This window comes from Danio rerio, chromosome 6 (assembly GCF_049306965.1).
Source record: "Danio rerio strain Tuebingen ecotype United States chromosome 6, GRCz12tu, whole genome shotgun sequence".
Classification (NCBI taxonomy): Eukaryota; Metazoa; Chordata; class Actinopteri; order Cypriniformes; family Danionidae; genus Danio; species Danio rerio.
The window spans coordinates 27,692,280-27,710,558 of NC_133181.1; the positions used below are offsets into that span (position 1 = coordinate 27,692,280).

Below are 18,279 nucleotides of genomic sequence, written 5' to 3' on the forward strand. Positions count from 1 at the left end.
CAATGTACTTATGTAAATGTAGTTTACATAGTCTAGACTTTGGCTATTGGATCCTGAGCTGGTCTGATTTCTGAGTATACAAGTTTACTTGCTTCATATTACAGGTGCATCTACCCCTTTTCTACTCCACATGATGCTTTGCATGAATTTGCAATGAAGTCGTCACCTTAGAATAATAAGGTTATTAATGAGTTATTGACATATTCTTATTAAATGACAACTTATTTAAATAATATTTTTAAAAAGTTGTTTACATTTTAAGACTTTTTAAAAATGTTACACACACACTGTTTGCTATGGAATGCAAAAACTTTGAAGCTTATTATCTCAAAATAATTCAGAACGCAGAAAGAACATTATAATTCCAAGGTGACAAAGTGTAAACAAACATTGAAAAAAAAAGGAAAAACAAAAAGAATTGTAAGATCTTTACCTATACCATGGTAGGTTCATTCATGATTTCCAGAACTTGGGAAGTTGTGTGAGGATTTGTGAAGAAGATGAGAGATTCTTAATTCATTCCCCTGTATTATTAATTGAATATATTATTTTGTATATCTGGGTGGACATTAGACAAGTGACAATGCATGTTGGCTGTTTTAGAAAAGTACAAAGGTAAAATATAAAAGAAAGAAAAAATACTTAAGACTACTTGATTAGGTCTTATAATTATTAATGGTAACAACAACACAACAACAACACAATAATAATAATAATAATAATAATAATTACAATAATAATAATTACAATAATAACATTGATAATTATGGCGAGGCAGTGGCGCAGTAGGTAGTGCTGTTGCCTCACAACAAGAAGGTCGCTGGGACGCTGGTTCGAACCTCGGCTCAGTTGATGTTCTGTGTGGAGTTTGTTCACACACACCTTTGTGTGGGTTTCCTGTGGGTGCTCTGGTTTCCCCCACAGTCCAAAGACATGTGGTAAAGGTGAATTGGGTAGGCTAAATAATCCGTAGTGTGTGGATATTTCCCATGAATGAATATATATTTCTAATTGGGTCAATAACAGTATTCTAGATTTTCAGTTAAAGAATTTCTGTCACTCCTTGAGGGTTTGTAGATTGCAATAGATGGACATATCTCTTCTCAAGGACTATTCTGCTATCTCAGTCTTCATGTCAATATTCATCTATTTGATACAAAGATTGGGAAGATTTGTTACTTTATATCCTTCCATTTGGAAAAAAAAGAGACAGCTGTTTCAGGACCAAATGATTGTCCCATATATTGTGTCCCACATTCCATGCAAGAAAGTCTGAACAATTGTCATCAAATTATTTAAAAACTATTTATAAGACGAAATATATTTCTTGCAAATGACTCAATCTCCTTTACGCTGCCAAGTTTTCTACCCAATTACGTTTCTTTATTATATAAAGATATCTTATTAATAATTATCTATCAAAAATTATGATACAATTATTTTCCTAAATAAAATTATTTCTTCACAAATGTACATTTCAAGACGCTAAGGCTATTTTTCAGTGTTTTTTTTTTTTGTTTTTGTATAGACTATATCTACATCCAACAATTCCAAAGCCCTCAAAACTGCTTCATTTCGTCATTGTCAGAATATTTTTCTGATTCTGTAACTACTATCTTTATACTTAATTGTATTTCCCAATGACATTGTTTATTTTTTTTAGTTTTATATGCTATTTTCTGTTTCTGTTTTTATGTATAATCTTTATGGCATTCAATTTAAAAAGCTTCACAGCGTTTTCCCGCGTTTATTTCATGGCCGTGTTGTAGGCCTACTGTCATTTGTTTTCCTGCCGCATGGGGGCGTTTCTATTGTCTCTAAACCTCAAGGCGTGTCCAATAGCTATACAGGTATATAATCAGTGCAAGTCAGTTATTTTGGGGAGAATCATTGAAGTATAAGAAGAGGACAGCTGCATGATGTAAGTGCTTTTATTTGATTGATTGTGCTTTTATTTGATTGATTGTGTTTAGTTTCACGCTGGTATAGCCTAGTAATATGGATACAAGCCTATCAAGATCAACAATATAATGAGAAATCTACATTTTGTTCATTTATGATTTATATAACTTTAAATGTATTATTTTTTTTATTATTTAAAGACAGAGAGTCTTAACAGAGAAAATGTTTTATATTATTCTGCCTGAGCATTAACCTAATGAAATCATACATTTTTATTTATTCATTTATCAGATGCTTTTATCCGAGGTTTTAAAAAAATCAAGGCTACATCAATTTAATATAAAGAGACATGAGAAAAGCTAATAATACAATGCTTAAAAAAGGCAGATCGCCAGTGAAGCTATACCTGCATTGTATATTGTTCACATAGCTTAGTGCAATTATTAAATATGTGCAATTATTACAAATGCAAGTACATTATTATATATACAAGTGCTGGTCGCTGGTCATATGACTAGAAATACATTTAAAAAGTTGATCTATTTCCCTAACGCCATTCAAGAAGTGAAAATTTTACAATGTATTTATTTATTTAACACAGAACAATATATTGCAAGTGTTTATTTCTTTTTAATTTGACAATTGTGTTGACAACTAAAGAAAAACCCAAATTCAGTATCTCTGAAAATTTTAATATTACTTAAAACAAAGAAATGATTTTTAGAAATCTTGGTCAACTGAAAAGTATGAACATGAAAAGTATGAGCATGCACTGCACTCAATAGTTAGTTGGGGCTTCTTTTACCTGGATTGCTCCAGCAATGCGGCATGGCATGGAGTCAATCAGTGTGTGGCACTGCTCAGGTGTTATGAGAGTCCAGGTTGCTCTGATAGTGGCCTTCTGCTCCATACATATTTGTGTGTGTCCCTAACCAAGCTAAATATTTGTGTGTGTGTGTGTGTGTGTATGTGTGTGTGTGTGTGTGTGTGTGTGTGTGTGTGTGTGTGCGCGCACGTACGCGCGCGTGTGTGTGTGATTTGCTTTATCAACATAGAATTATTCTACACAATGTAAAGAATATTCTGTGAAAATATAATTTTGATAATTCAATATTTACTTAGGCCTTGTTAGACATGATTCAATCTAGACGCTGAAAATTATCTTTTTGAGAAAATCCAGTTTGTATGCTCTTTAAAGATGTACCCTTTCACAGCTGACTTTATTGCAAGTCTCTTACAGTCTGTGTAGATTCTTGTACCCCTGTTGCATATGGTGGCCATTTTGTAGCTTGACGGCAGGCATGAAGTGATTTCTGCTGGCATGCAGGTCTGGTTGTGACCCATTTTCTGTCTCCACCTAGCTTGCTTTCTACTCACACTACCAGACATTCTGAACCTGTTTTAAGCTCTAAGCTCTAAACTCTGCAACTCAGGAGTCATGCCTGCTTGCAGAATCTTAATGACAGAATCATGCATTCTGACTAAATTAGGCATTTTTTATGCTTTCTGACCTTAAGCATATCTTTCAGAGCCTTATATGATGAGCACTTCCTTGTTATAGACACTTGTGACAGGTCAATTGGTACCAACTGACAAACAATCACATCTAAATATCACCAAAAGGATTAAATAAAAACACTGACTAATAACAAAAACAAACAACATTGACTGATAACAGACTAACATGTTTTGCATGGATTTTGAAAGAAACACATTTTGGGTTTAGGGCATTTTTGGTTTTAAATTCAAAATTGTGATCCACAAATGTTGACTAGTGTACCTCACTATTGAAGGTGGAGACTACATCGGTCCGTTGTAGTAGCGTGGGATGTTTGTGTCCCACAGAATATGTTCCTGTCAAACACAAACCATATTTACTGTACTGGACCCATTAATCTGATACGAGTCATGTCTGTGACCAGACCACAATATTTTGAAGCAGGCAAAAAAATATTATATTATAGGATTTTAACTAATTTTACCAGATATTAATTCGGTTCATATGCTTAGCGTTTTTGTATCTGTCCCATGCATATTAGAGACTTGTAGATATAAAGGTTTCTGCCAAGTCAGTGCTTATTTTGCTGAATTATCCATCTCTCTTCGAAATATTTTTTCTTCTTCATCTTTTTAGTATAACATGTCATCCATAAAACACAAAAATGCAAAGAGAATAGAAGGCCTGGACAAGAATGTATGGTAAGAATAGAGAATTTTATTAGAACATTTTCTCACATACATGCATGTTAAATGCTTTATTAATGTTTCTTCTGTTGTTCAGGGTGGCCTTCACATCTCTGGCTGCAGACCCTACCGTTGTCAATCTTGGACGGGGTTACCCAGACATTCCTCCTCCTTTATATGTGAAAGAGGGACTTGCTCAAGCTGCTCTGGTAGACCAGCTGAACCAGTCCACACGCAGCTTTGTATGTTCTGTCTACACTTCCTAACCATCTTGTATTTATAATATACTAGTAAAGCTTTCACTTGTGTCTATTTGCAAGCTACTAGTACCTATTGTTTTCAGATACTTGTATCATTTCCATTAGGCATTAGTTACTTATTTATTAACTTGTGTTTTCTATAAATTTTAGTGCTTTATCCTAAGATACTAAAATTGTTTCTGAAAGATACTAGAACTTCTTTATTAGATATTAGTATTTATTCATTATAAGCTATTTTTATCAGATATTAGTTATGAAAATGACAATAATATTTATTCATTAGATTGTAATATTTATTAAATATTAGAATTAACATGTCCAACTTTATTATCATTAATGTTAACGAACAAGACAAATAATTACTGTAATAAATAAATTGTTCATTGTTTGAATTGTAAAATAATGAACCATTATTTTAAAGTGTTACCAGATTATAGATAATAATAGATAATAGATCTCTCTATTTCTCTATTATCTAGAAAATAAGAACTAGTATCTCATTCATAAGTCCTATTAAACTTTACAAAAGGCACAATTTAGCTAAAGAAACACTAGTAACTAAAGAATAAACATTAATTACCCTTTATTATGTATTGCCTGGTATTTATTTAATTTAGGTAAGCATATGTATAGTACTTAAATGCATAATATATCATTATATAAAAATAAGAATTAGTAGCTTAAAAGTCAATACTAGTTCCCTAGCGGGAGGGGAACTTTAATGCTATGTGGACAACTTCCACTATGGAGATTTTGTCAAAAGCCAATAATCTAAAAGAGTAATAATGAAATGCCAATGAATTGGCGGCGTCAGTGTACACAGCTGGCAGCAACTACAATCATTTATGTATAAAGATGCTAGCCATGCATCGCAGAGACACCATTTCCCTCACGCTACTGACAAAGTTGGTTCCTCCAAACTTTCTTCGAGAGAAAGGGAGAGAGTGAGAGTGAACGGGAAAGCTGCCGGCATTTTCTCCCCGGTGCAGATTGTGTGACAAGCAGTGGCAGATGGTCAAGCTGGGTCTATTCTCCCTTGCTTGGGCATTCACTGGTCCGGTTCTACTAGAGCGGTCAAAAACTAAACAAGTTTTCTAAAAGAGCAATACGATCATGCAGCATGTCTTTTTAAAGACGTTGTTCCGACTTTGCGTTTTTGGATGCCATGGTTTCCTGTCCAGGGATGATGGGCATGAGCACTGTGTTGCATGTCTGGGGATTCAGCATGTTAATGCGGTGCTCGCGGGCAGCGCATGCCATCACTCTGAGGGTGTCTGTTGTGCAGCTAAGATCACGACTTACTCTTGTAAATGGGGCGAACCACTCCATCCAAGCTTTGAGAGAAGTGTTCCATTCTCAGGGATGATTGCCCTCTCACTCGATGACACAGAGGACCCGCATCTTCCCTCAGGGGTGGTAAGCGAGGCTCTGGATATGGAATCAGATATGATGGTCACGCTGCTGCTTTGGCAGTGAGGCTGGAGATGGCTAGTTCCCCAATTCCGCTGCCAAACTTATTAGACGGGTGTGACATAGAGAATAACAAGGCCAAACCCTCTAAGTCTCCCTTCCCCCTTTTCCCGGAGTTGCGCAGTAATTTGACGCAGTGCTGAGAGCACCTTTTTCTGCTCGTCATCCAAAGCTTGTAGGTTGTTTGCAACCCTTGAGGTCAGAGCCTACACTGCTGCAGGCCAGGCTGCTTCTGTTTTGATTGCTTTAGCTGGAGTAGGCGAGGAAGGTTCCGACCCAGGCTTAATTTACGCACCGCAATCGACTTTGCACTAAAACCACCAGTTCGGCTGCAAGTGCCCTGGGAAGGACAATGATCACACTAGTGGTCCAGAAACACCACCTCTGGCTAATACCTGATAGATTTGCATGATGCTAACAAAGTTCACTTTCTTAACACACGCATATCCCAGGATGGCCTGTTCAGGGACACCGGGGGGGAGTTCACCCAGAAATTCACCACTGTGAAAGATCTGTCAAATGCGATCGGCGGGCTTTATAAACCGCTCTTCCCATTGAACTATCCACTTTGGCTGCTCCTCGCCAAGGGCACTCGTCTGTGGCCTCAAAATTAGCTCTACTGTCCTGTCTATTCCACAGTTTAAGTGGCAGCATCGAGCATCCAATAGACGATCACCTTCCCCCGCCTCAGGGCACCGCTAAATCTGGTACTCAGAATTGGTGCTCTTGGCTACAGACTCTGAGAGTGCCATAGGATTGGCTCCTTTTTCTCTAGCACTCCCAGCCATTCTGTGGGCTTTTGGGACGAAGTTAAGATTAACCTCTTATCTTTCGATCCTCTATAGGGATGCACGCCTCCCGGCGGAGCATGCCCTATTGTCCCTTCGGTGAGCGGGCATCTGGATACTTAATTATCTCGATGACTGGCTTTTTTTTAGCTCACCTGCAGGATCAACTGATTATGCATAGGGACAGGGTGCTCAGGGTTGGAGTTGAACTGGAGATGCCCATGGCATGCGGGCACACACCGCGTGACTGTTACTCCAATGTGTCGCCTCGTCCTAGGTCTCTTGACCGACACTGCATTTCTACAGGCCTGTGTACCTCTAGAAAAAGTATCAAGGTATGTGGTCGTTCCAACGAATGCTTCCAGTACGCGCTGGTGGGCCATGTGTTGGTAGGTGCTGGACTGTAACTTGGAAGGAACCCAGTTGCATTGGCATATTAATTGTCTAGAGTTGTTGGCAGCGTATCTCAGCCATTTTTTTATTGGTGCTAAAGGCCAAACAGGTGCTGGTCAGGATGGACAGCACAGCAACGATATTATATATCAACCGCATGGGGGTATCCACTCTCGCCACATATCTCAGCTCTTTCGCCGTCTGCTCCTCTGGAGTCATACAAGGTGGAAATGCCCCAAGCTGTCCAGCTGTTATGGGTGCATGCTGGCTAACACAGCTGGCCCCTGGGGCATGCATAAATACCTATTTCTTCAGTTAGCCTATACTCGCACAGTCAGGGAGGGTAAGGAGAAGGTCGGTTTATTGCATCTCTCTGGCTCAAAGGGTCTTGTATTTTAGCTCTCTCCTCGTGATGGCTCCTCCCTGGCATATCCTTTGGAAGAAGCACCTTCTTATCTGGGACAGGCACCATCTGGCACCCGTGCCCAGATCTCTGGAACCTCATGTGTGGTCCATCGATAGATCGTAGAGGACTTAGGTGACCTACCGGTTTAGTAGTTAACACCAACACTCAGGCTAAAGCACCCTCTACGAGGCATGCCTATGCCCTAAAGTGGAGGCTATTTGCTGTGTGGTGTATTTTTCCAGAGAAGGACCCCACACAAGCCAGAGCAGTGTGATGCTATCCTTTTTCAGCTGGCTGTAGCTAGGGCTGTCCCCTCCACACTGAGGGGTTGGCGTTACGATCATCCCCACTCTGAGGACTGGGTGGTTTGATGACGCACTGGGAAAGCATCGCCTCATCATCCAGTTCCCAGTGGCACGAGACACTGGATAATTAAATCCATCCTGTCCCCCTCTCATACCCACTTGGAGCTTTCTCCTAGGAAAGGTCTGACTGATCCACTAAGTATCTTTAAGATTTTTGTCCAGGTATACACCTCTGCTGGTTGCGTTGGCATTTTCAGGAGGGTTGAGTATCTGGAGGCATTTTCGATCAGTGAAGTATGTCAGCTATTGCAGCCGGCCTACTCTCAGGTTTCCTAAGACCCCGGCCCACATAGGTGCCCGATGTTACTGCAGCAATTTCTGTTTTAGACTACACAGTGAACCTGCAAGCGCTGGCCAAGAAGGAGGCAGACCCAGAACCTTTCTACTGTGTGCTGGATAACGCCAATGAATGATGAAATTTGGTACGGAGTTAAAACACGTTTGCTGTGCCTTTCTCTCTAACAAAGAGTTGCATGCTCTTTTCTTACTCAGTTAGGGTGCCAATTCGGCGAGCCCTACAGAGCTCCTCCGAGGCCCCCAGCATCTGACTCAGCAGAGGAGTCAGGTGCCTGGCCCATAATGTTGTTGGCATAACTTTGTCAGCCCGTATTCTGGGTATAGGTGCCTGCTATGTGCAATCTACACTGGCGATCCCATATGCTTCACCCTCTTCGGGCAGGCCCGTGTCTTCACTCCCTGCTTACCTTCCCTCAGCAGCGTCCCCCCTATCGGGACTGCACACTTTCCCAAAGCTAAAAAAGGCGTCTTTGCGATGCACAGCTGCCACCAATTTATTGGCATTTCATTGGCCTGTTTTATTACTCTTTCAGAAGATTGACTTCTGATGAAATCCTTAAAGTGGAAGTTCCACATAGCATTTCTGTTCAAACCCTCGGGGAACAAGAGTTACATAGTAACATTTTTGTCATGGTTTATAATAAAAACATATTGCCTTTTGTATTGTTTATTGACAAATAGTTACATTTCTGTTTTCAGGGCCACCCTACACTGGTTAAAGCTCTATCAAAAGTGTATGGAAAAGTCTGTGATCGTCAGCTTGACCCTTTTAAGGAAATCTTGGTCACAGTAGGTGCATATGGTTCTTTGTTCAGCACTATGCAGGCTCTGGTTGAGGAAGGAGATGAGGTGAAACATTTGGCACTTATATTTAATGTTTTAATGAATAATTTGCATAAATATAATAAGACATGCATCCTTATCCCATGCTTTCAGGTTGTTATCATAGAACCTTTTTTTGACACTTATGTACCTATGGTGAAAATGGCAGGGGCCAAACCTGTTTTAATACCCTTGCGATTGGTAGGTAAGCCTTTTCTGTTGTAAAAAATTACAGTGTTCAGCATATTTACATGAATCATAACACTTGATTGCCCTGTTCTGTAGAAGTCGACTGCAACAACTGGTATAAGTAGTGCTGACTGGGTTCTGGACCAGGAAGAACTTGCTAGTAAATTCAACTCCAAAACCAAGGCTATCATCATCAACACTCCTAATAACCCTATTGGAAAAGTAAGGTCACATACAGTTAAAGTCAGAATTGTTAGCCCCCCTTTGATTTTTTTTTATATATTTCCCAAATGATGTTTAACAGAGCAAAGAATTTTTTAAAACATATTTTTAATATATATTTTTGTAGTATTTATTTGTTTTATTTCGACTAGAATAAATGCATTTTTTTATTTTTTAGAACCTATTTTAAGGTCAAAATTATTAGCAACTTTAAGCTATTTTTTTTGATAGTCTACAGAACAAACCATCGTTATATAATAACTTGCCTAATTACCCTAACCTGCCCAGTTTACTTTATTAACCTAGTTAAGCCTTTAAATGTCCCTTTAAGCTGTAAAGAAGTGTCTTGAAAAGTGTCTTGAAAAATATCTAGTCAAATATAATTTACTGTCATAGATTGGGGAAAAAATTAACAGGGAGGCTAATAATTCAGGGGTGCTAATAATTCTGACTTCAACTGTAAATGACATGTCAAGTGGGTATGATTTTCAGGGAAATAAAGAACTGATAATATGTGTAATTGAATGTTCATATAAATAAAAGTGTTTGCCAAATACATAGATGTAAATGTGAAAGAGCAAATTGTTAATCTACAACTGTTTAATTTTTAGGTATTCAGTAGAAGTGAGTTGCAAGCTATTGCAGATCTCTGCATCAAACATGACACTCTGTGCTTCAGTGATGAGGTTTATGAATGGCTCATTTATAAAGGTCATGAACATGTAAAGATAGGTTTGTGAAATTTTTCCAGTGGTGCGTCTTATTGTTTTTGTGTCAATGAAGTACATATTACACACATTACATAAATATGTGATGATTCTGCGCTATTCTCTCTGAACAGCAACTCTTCCTGGAATGTGGGACAGAACTATCACTATCGGCAGTGCAGGGAAAACATTCAGTGTGACTGGATGGAAGGTAATTGAAAGTCATCTTCAGTGTTTATCTTTATTTACTTATTTTTTAAGCATAGAATGGAAAAATTAACTGCGAAATAAATTTTGCAAATAAGTTATCAAACTGTGTAAACTTTTAATTATGTTTGTCATGAAAAATGCTTTACATTTAGATTTTTTTAAAATTTATTTACTGTTATATTACAGACTTGTTAATTAACACGTGTTTTGTTTTTGTTAATTTGATTAATTTCCTTTTTTCATTTCATCATTTTTGTTTAGAAGCTAAATTACTTATTGAAAGTACATCACCCAAGAATCAACCTGCCTATGTTTTTAAACCACTTTAATATGTGTATATTTCGAAGTTTCCTGTCCATTTTGATCAGTTCTAAATGCGTTTTGCTACACTCAAATTTTAGCTGTGACCATAATAATGACATTGCAGGAGCCTTCTTTTCTCTATGTAATCTCAGTGACAGTAGCTATGTTTCCATCCAAATATGCGAATAAACTTTATGCGCAAAACTCAATTATCACATAAAAGTTGTGCGAATGATGCATCGTTTCCATCCAACGAGTCAAAGCGAAAAAAATCGTCACTTCCTGATTAACTGGCGCCAAATATGAACAGTAAAAACTGCATTTGCTGCCGTAGGAGAAGCTGCATCAATCTTTTTTAAATGAATGCGCCTCAGAAGACAATCCTGACAAGCAGTGAGCTCGCAGTGGCGTTTGAAGGTGTCAGATGCGGAGCACAGGCGCTCTTGATTCTGGAGGTCATTAATAATATAATAACATTAATATTGAAATTGGAAGGCATTTTATAATGACCAAAATAATGTTTCAGATGTTTTATAATGTGCTCAACCTGACGTTTTATTCATTCACACACATTTTAAGCATCACATGATCTCTTTCAACAAAATCACATGACCTTTTTTAATGCGCATGCTGGAGTTTGTGCGGTAAAAGTGTTTCCATCGCAGTTTATGTGCATCTTTTCTTATCGAATAAAAAGTTTATCCTACACAGTTAGGCGCATAAGTTTTTTATGCGCATTTTCAAAATTTATGCACATCATGGCGTTTCCATTAACTGTTTTTTTTATTCGCATTTGCAAATAGGCATAAAATAGGTGGATGGAAACATAGCTATTGATGTGTGCTTTACCTGGAAGCAGATGATGTAATTTACAAGCACACGTGATCTCTCTCACATACTTTCTCTGACTCTGCATGACTGATTCAAAGTGAGAAGATCTAACGTGACATATCTCATGAAAATTCAGTCAAATATTGTGCTGCTAAGAAGATCACTAGTTTTAACTTGTCTAAAACTTGGCAAATTAATCTCAAAACTTACTCAAATCGAATCTATATTTTACATAAAAAACTGTTTTTATGTAGTTTTTAAACATGTATTATTTACATATATGTAAAGTGGATAAAATATGTGACCACTGTGAAATCCAGCTAAAGGCTTTTTTATGATTTGTCTTTTTTGACATAAAATCATAAAGAACATTCTTTGAAAATATAACCTTGATATCTGTAATAATGAGTTTAGGCCATGTCAAAGACATACTTCATTTCAGACTCTTTTTGAGAGAATCCAATTGAAAGAAAAGCTTTTATTTAAAACTAATATTAAGCATAATTATCATGACTATTTGGTTATACAGAAAATTAAAGATGAGATTCTCCCATTTTCAGAAATATTTGACACATTTATGAGAACATTCTAAAGGTTTTGTAAAACTGGTCCAATTGTTATGATGTTGTAATGTGAAGTGGTCGTGGACAGGAAGTGCGGATCCAAATGCAGGTTTATTATGCAGAGAATGGTCAGGCAGGCAACAGTCAATACAAGAGCAAACAGATGTACACGGGCAATCCAGAGTTGTGGTCAGTATACAGGCAGATGGTCAAAAGGCAGGCAGCATAGAGGAATAAACAAACAAAACAAGGCAAGGGTCAAACAGGGCAAGGCAAAACAAGAAAAACACATCATAATGTTCACAGTTCAGTTCAACAAGACTCAGCAACAATGAGTGTGTTTGTGCTGTTTTTATAGTCCATGTAATCACATCATGTGCGGCTTCAGCTGAGACTGTGTGTGTGCAGTCATCAGATCTAGGACCATGTATGTGTCAGCAGTGCATGACTGGATACTGTAGTCCACGGGTGGCCAATCCTGTTCCTGGAGAGCCACCTTCCTGCAGATTTCAGTTGCAACCCATATCAAACAGGAAGGTGGCTCTCTAGGAACAGGGTTGGCCACCCCTGCTGTAGTCCATGAAATGGTGGATTTGTAGTCCTTTAGCAATCAGCCACTAGCAGCCATTGCAGCCAGTAGATCGCTGGTAATCATAACAGAACCTCTTTCTAGGAGTGGCTTCCAGATGGTCCAAATACAGACAAGGAGGGAGGTGGAGCAGAGGTGGAACAGGGTACGGCACTGAGGGCCAGGACCATGCAACGGAAGTGTACCTGGAGCTTGGAGCTGCAAAGGGCCTGGAGCATGGAGCTGCAGAGGGTCTGGAGTGTGGAGCTGGAATAGGCCTGGAGGCCTTGGCTCAGAAGGCACTGGCAGTTCATCAAATCCCAGTGGGTCAGAAGTCTTAAATTTAGGAGGCACTGGCAGTTCATTCAACTCCATTAGGTCAGAAGGCCTAGGTTCAGGAGGCACTGGCAGTTCCTTTAAACCCAGTGGATCAGGAGGCTTGGGTTCAGGAGACATTGGCAGTTTATTTAACCCCAGTGGGTCTGGAGGCCTTGGTTCAGAAGACACTGGCAGTTCATTCAACCCCAGTGAGTCAGGAGGCTTTGGTTCAGGAAGCACTGAAGGGTCACATGGCTCTGGCGACTCTTAGAGGTCACACAGCTCGGGCAGCCATTCATGGAACTCAGGTGGTGGCTCTGGCCTTTCTTGGGATTCAGGTGGTGGCTCTGGCCTTCCGTGGGATTCAGGTGGTGGCTCTGGCCTTTCGTGGGATTCAGGTGGTGGCTCTGGCCTTTCGTGGGATTCAGGTGGTGGCTCTGGCCTTTCGTGGGATTCAGGTGGTGGCTCTGGCCTTTCGTGGGATTCAGGTGGTGGCTCTGGCCTTTCGTGGGATTCAGGTGGTGGCTCTGGCCTTTCGTGGGATTCAGGTGGTGGCTCTGGTCTTTTGTGGGATTCAGGTGGTGGCTTTGGCCTTTTGTGGGACTCAGGTGGCAACTCTGCCCTCTGTGGGACTAAGGTGGCAACTCTGGCCTTTCGTGGGACTCAGGTGGGTGTTCTGGCTATTCGTGGGACTCAGACGGCGACTCTGGCTATTCGTGGGGTTTAGGCGATGACTCTGGCCATTTGTGAGACTTAGGAGGATCTGACACCCATGGTCATTCGGGGGATTCGGAAGGATCTGGTGCCCCTGGCCATTCAGGGAAATCAAGAGGATCTGGCATCCCTGGCCATTTGAGGAACTCAGGCGTATCTGGTGCCCTTGGCCATTCAGAGAATTCAAGAGAATCTGGCAATGCCATTCGGGGCAATTGGGAGGATCTGGCGCCCGCCATTTAGGGAATTCAGGAGGATCTCACATCCTCTCTGGAGACTCAGTAAGGGGATCTGGCAACTCTGGAATATCTGGCAGTAACGGAGGATCTGGCAGCTTTGAAGGTGGCGGTGGCAGCTCTGGAAGTAACAGCTCTGGTGGTGGCAGCAGCTCTGGCAACTCAGGTGGTGGAGGCCATTCTGGTGGCTCAGGTGATGGCATTTCAGGAACAATGACAGGAACTATAGCAGGAACAGACTCACAACAGGAAACCATATTGTGAGCTGGTGGCAGATTGGCAGTAACCCTCATGTGAGCTGTTGAAGGTGCTGCTGCCCTCTTGTGAGCTGGTGACCAGGCGGCTTATTTGTTAGTTGGCTGATGTGTGGTGGTGAAATAAGCAGCAAGACCCATTGCTACCGGGTCTTGCTGTAAAGTCTTGTCCTTGTTTTTCCTATGTGTTTTGACCCTTTATTTGTTTATATTGGTTATGTTTGCTTTGTTACCTCCCTTGAACTTTTTCATCTGTTACACCGCTTACTCTTTGGGTGGTCTGCATGTTTCTGTCTGCTTCTGCATTGCCTGCCTTACGCTTGATTAAAGCTGCATTTGGATCCCGCACCTGTTGTCACACCATCCATATTTACATTGGCTGTATACACAATCATTTATTCATTCATTCATTCATTCATTCATTCATTCATTTACCTTCAGCTTAGTCCCTTTATTTGTCAGGGGTACCCACAGCAGAGGGAACCGACAACTTATCCAGCATATGTTGGCATATGCCCTTTCCAGCTGCAACCCAGTACTTGGAAACACCCATACACACGCACTCATACACTATGTACAATTTAGCTTACCCAATTCACCTATACCACTTTGGACTGTGGAAGAAGCCAGAGTACCCAAAGGAAACCCATGTGAACATTATTAGAAGAATTATAAAGAGCTTTACTGCCAGGTATGTTCGTACATACAAGGAATTTGTTTTCATTACAGAGCTTCTACAGTGAAACAGAATCACAGAGTCAGGACAAAAAAAGAAAAGAAAAAAACAAAAAACAAAAACAAATGATAAATATATAAAAAAGCAGTAAGTAGGAAATGCAAATATACAAATAGACAAGTGCATGTAGAGCTATATTACTATATTCAATGTTATATGTGCAGCTGTTATGTGCAAATTGCCATGTAAAGTGTGCTGTTAAATAAGTGTATAAGTGTATACAAGTGTATAGCAAGTAGTGATGTTGGTTCCACAATTATTATTATCAAGTGTTCATGAGATGGATTGCCTGAGGGAAGAAACTGCTTCTGTGTTGGGCTGTTCTGGTGCACAGTGCTCGGTAGCATCGATCAGAAGGTAAAAGTTAAAAGAGGCATAGGGAGAAAAAAAGGTTTTGGAGTACTTGAGGGCGAGTAACTGATGAGTACGTTTTTGTTTGAACTACCCCTTTACTTGATATAAGCCATTGTATTTCTGTTTTTGTGTCTTGACATAATTATGCATACATTTTTATTATTATTTTTTTATTTGCTTTTTTTCCCCTTAGCAACAGAATAGTACGATGCAAATCAATGGCAGTATTTTTAATTTTTACTTCATTTATAATATTTGTTTGTTTGTTTGTAGTTGGGCTGGTCCATTGGGCCTGAACACCTGATCAAACACCTGCAGACTGTCATGCAGAACAGTCTGTATACATGTCCAACACCATTACAGGCAAGTTCTGGATGTGGTATTTTATGGTTCTGGTTGTATACAATCCACTTTTCTATACAAGGTGTTTCTGCACAACAGGAGGCTGTTGGCCGGGGTCTTCTTCGGGACTTTGAGCTGATGGGTCAGCCAGACTGCTACTTCTCCTCTCTGGCTTTAGAACTGGAGGGTAAAAGAAATCGCATGGCTGCCATATTGGCTCAGACCGGCATGACTCCAGTGGTTCCTGAAGGAGGATATTTCATTATGGCTGATGTCACAGCGCTCAGTAAGTGCCCTAAAGTGATGTTTGTTAAGGTAATTACATTTACTCAGGCACATTGAGATTCATCTGATTAGTGTTGTTCTGTCTTGTCTATTGAATGTAGATCAGGATCTGACACATATGGGAGATGATGAACCATATGATTACAAGTTTGTCAAGTGGATGATAAAAGAGAAGGTAGACTCTTTTCTGATTTTAAGAATAATTACCAAAAAGTAAAATGCTATTATTTATTTATTTTTATTTTTTAGAAATTGGCTGCAATTCCTGTATCAGCTTTTGTGGGAGAAGATTCTGTAAAGCAGTTTGAGAAATACATTCGCTTCTGTTTTATCAAGGTAAAGAATGGATTAACTTGAGGTTTCACAAGAAATATACAAGATCGAATCTGAATATTGTTTAGCTGTTTTATATTTTTGGCTAAAACTGGATGTTGCAGAGATAATTTGGCAAAAATGACAGGTCATTATGGTATATAATGTTTATTTATTTTTTATTGATCTTTTTTTTTTTTTTACTACAGCAAGAAAGCACTTTGGATGCAGCAGAGGCCATTCTGAAGAAGTGGAACAAAGACTGATAAAGCTGTAAAACAATACACCAAGAACTGCTCAGATTTGCAACAGATTTGAAAATACTAAATGAGTTCATTGAGTTTGCATTTAATTGAGTTTACATTCACTGTTTGCTGGATGAATCACATTTTTAAAGCCTGGTGAGATTATGAAATTTAACACATAAATAAATTCCTCTCTCTGTGGAGTAACCAATAATTTTTTACACTTGTTTGTTTGAATGAATATATATATACAGACCAACCAAATTAAATATGGAATTTGGTATCACTGACTACAGTTTTTTCCAACTGCTTACACACATTTTCAAAACAGTATCCCCTTTTTTCAAAACTCTTCACACAATTCTCAAAACTCTACACACAAAATGCCTCCCTTCTTCTTCAAAATGTAACTGCATTAAAAAATGCCATAAACAAACATCAGAATGAAGCATTTGTTCATCAAATGCAAAACACTTCTTTCATAATATAACACTTTTGGATAAAGCATGTAAACAGTATTGTTCTAAATCTAAAGCTCTATAGGCTATATAATGTTTTACAGTGACAGTAATCTGTTGAGAGGGGGAACAGGTACACTGTAAACACGAATGAGAAGAGTGTAGAAACAGAAAATATAAGTTAGTCTGGCCAAAGCTTGTTTTAAAAGAAGTTAACTCTTTTTTCAGGCTTATAGATCCTCTAAATCCAGCCACTTTGAGGTTAAACCACCCCAGACTAACTTGCAGGTGATTTGCTGGTCTTGGATTGGTTAGGATGGTAGGTTTTAAGAAAATTTTCCAGCCTGCCTCAGCTGGTCAAGACAATTGTAAAAACTAAGACTAGAGTAAAGTTGTTTATTTATTTATTTTTTATTTTATTTTTTTTATTTATAGAGGTGGTCCTTGCCACATCCCAATCTATTATTTGAATAATTATGACTTGAGGTAGGCGATCGTTAGATTAAGGCCCAATCCATATTCTACTCCTTCGCCCTTCCCCTTTAATTCAACCTCTTGTTTTGCGCATTCATGTGAATTGGTAGGGGTGTCCCAGTTGTCTTTAGCTTGAAGGTGTAGGACTAAGGGGACAGGTTATAGCCCTTAAAACTGAGATTTTCCAGGACCACACGAGAAACGAAGCGGCACAAAAATTTCCCTGAGTAGGCTATACCAGCTACCACAGCAATATGTCTGCACACATGAGTCAGGAAATCATCACTGGCAGCTGGATGTATTTTTTGTTCAGTTGGTCAGTGAATCACAACATGTTTTAAACATTCAATTGAAAATATTCTAGAAACACTGTTTCATGCATCATTTTGCACCAAATAGCACATAGCTCAGTTGAAGTGGGCTATTTCTTTCTTTCTCTCTCTCTTTTTTTTTTGGACAATCTTTCATTAAGATATAATAAAAATATGACAGTAGCATCACAATTATACAGTATTTACATCTTTGTTTTCAATTTAGAGGAATAACAACTATAACAAAAAAAAAACACAAAAATATTTTAAAAACATAAAAAGGAAATTAAGGTTGTTTTAATTAGTAACAACTTATTCTAAAAAAAAAAAATAGGACAAATTTGTTGAAAATCATGTTTAGAAGGCATGCACCAGATCATCAATATGACAGAGGTTTGTTTAAATAAATCTTTGGAAATAGGGGAAATATGTAGAGAGACCAAGTAAATGTCGGTTTATTTAGTCTTGTTGTGTTTCATTAAATAAAATGCTTATTTGAGGTGAAATAAGATCAAGGGTGTCCACATTTTCTCAAAAACAGTAAGTTTGCCTTTTAACATGTATGCATTTTTTGCATAGCTAAACAGAAGGACATTGATCCACTGCACAATAGATGGCCTTACCATTTTCCTCCAGTACGAAGCTATTAGACATTTTGGATGGACGGTTTACAAGTGCTGCTGTGGCAATCAATATTTTCATAAGTAAGCTTTTCCGGTTTCACTGGCAGTTTTATAGATACTATTTCAATATTGAACAT

At 38.8% G+C, this 18,279-nt stretch overlaps 1 protein-coding gene across 1 annotated transcript; it reads left to right on the forward strand.

Annotated features, from left to right (window-relative positions):
- The first annotated feature begins 1,881 nt into the window (after positions 1-1,881).
- On the forward strand, positions 1,882-16,557 carry kyat3.1 (kynurenine aminotransferase 3, tandem duplicate 1). Its single transcript, XM_694768.8, has 13 exons — positions 1,882-1,921; positions 4,037-4,101; positions 4,184-4,328; positions 8,765-8,914; positions 9,002-9,088; positions 9,173-9,298; positions 9,910-10,030; positions 10,140-10,216; positions 15,366-15,455; positions 15,534-15,720; positions 15,821-15,894; positions 15,969-16,055; positions 16,241-16,557. The coding sequence occupies exons 2-13, from the start codon at positions 4,043-4,045 to the stop codon at positions 16,295-16,297; spliced, it is 1,260 nt and encodes a 419-aa protein (XP_699860.2). The 5' UTR covers positions 1,882-1,921; positions 4,037-4,042; the 3' UTR covers positions 16,298-16,557.
- The last annotated feature ends 1,722 nt before the right edge of the window (positions 16,558-18,279 follow it).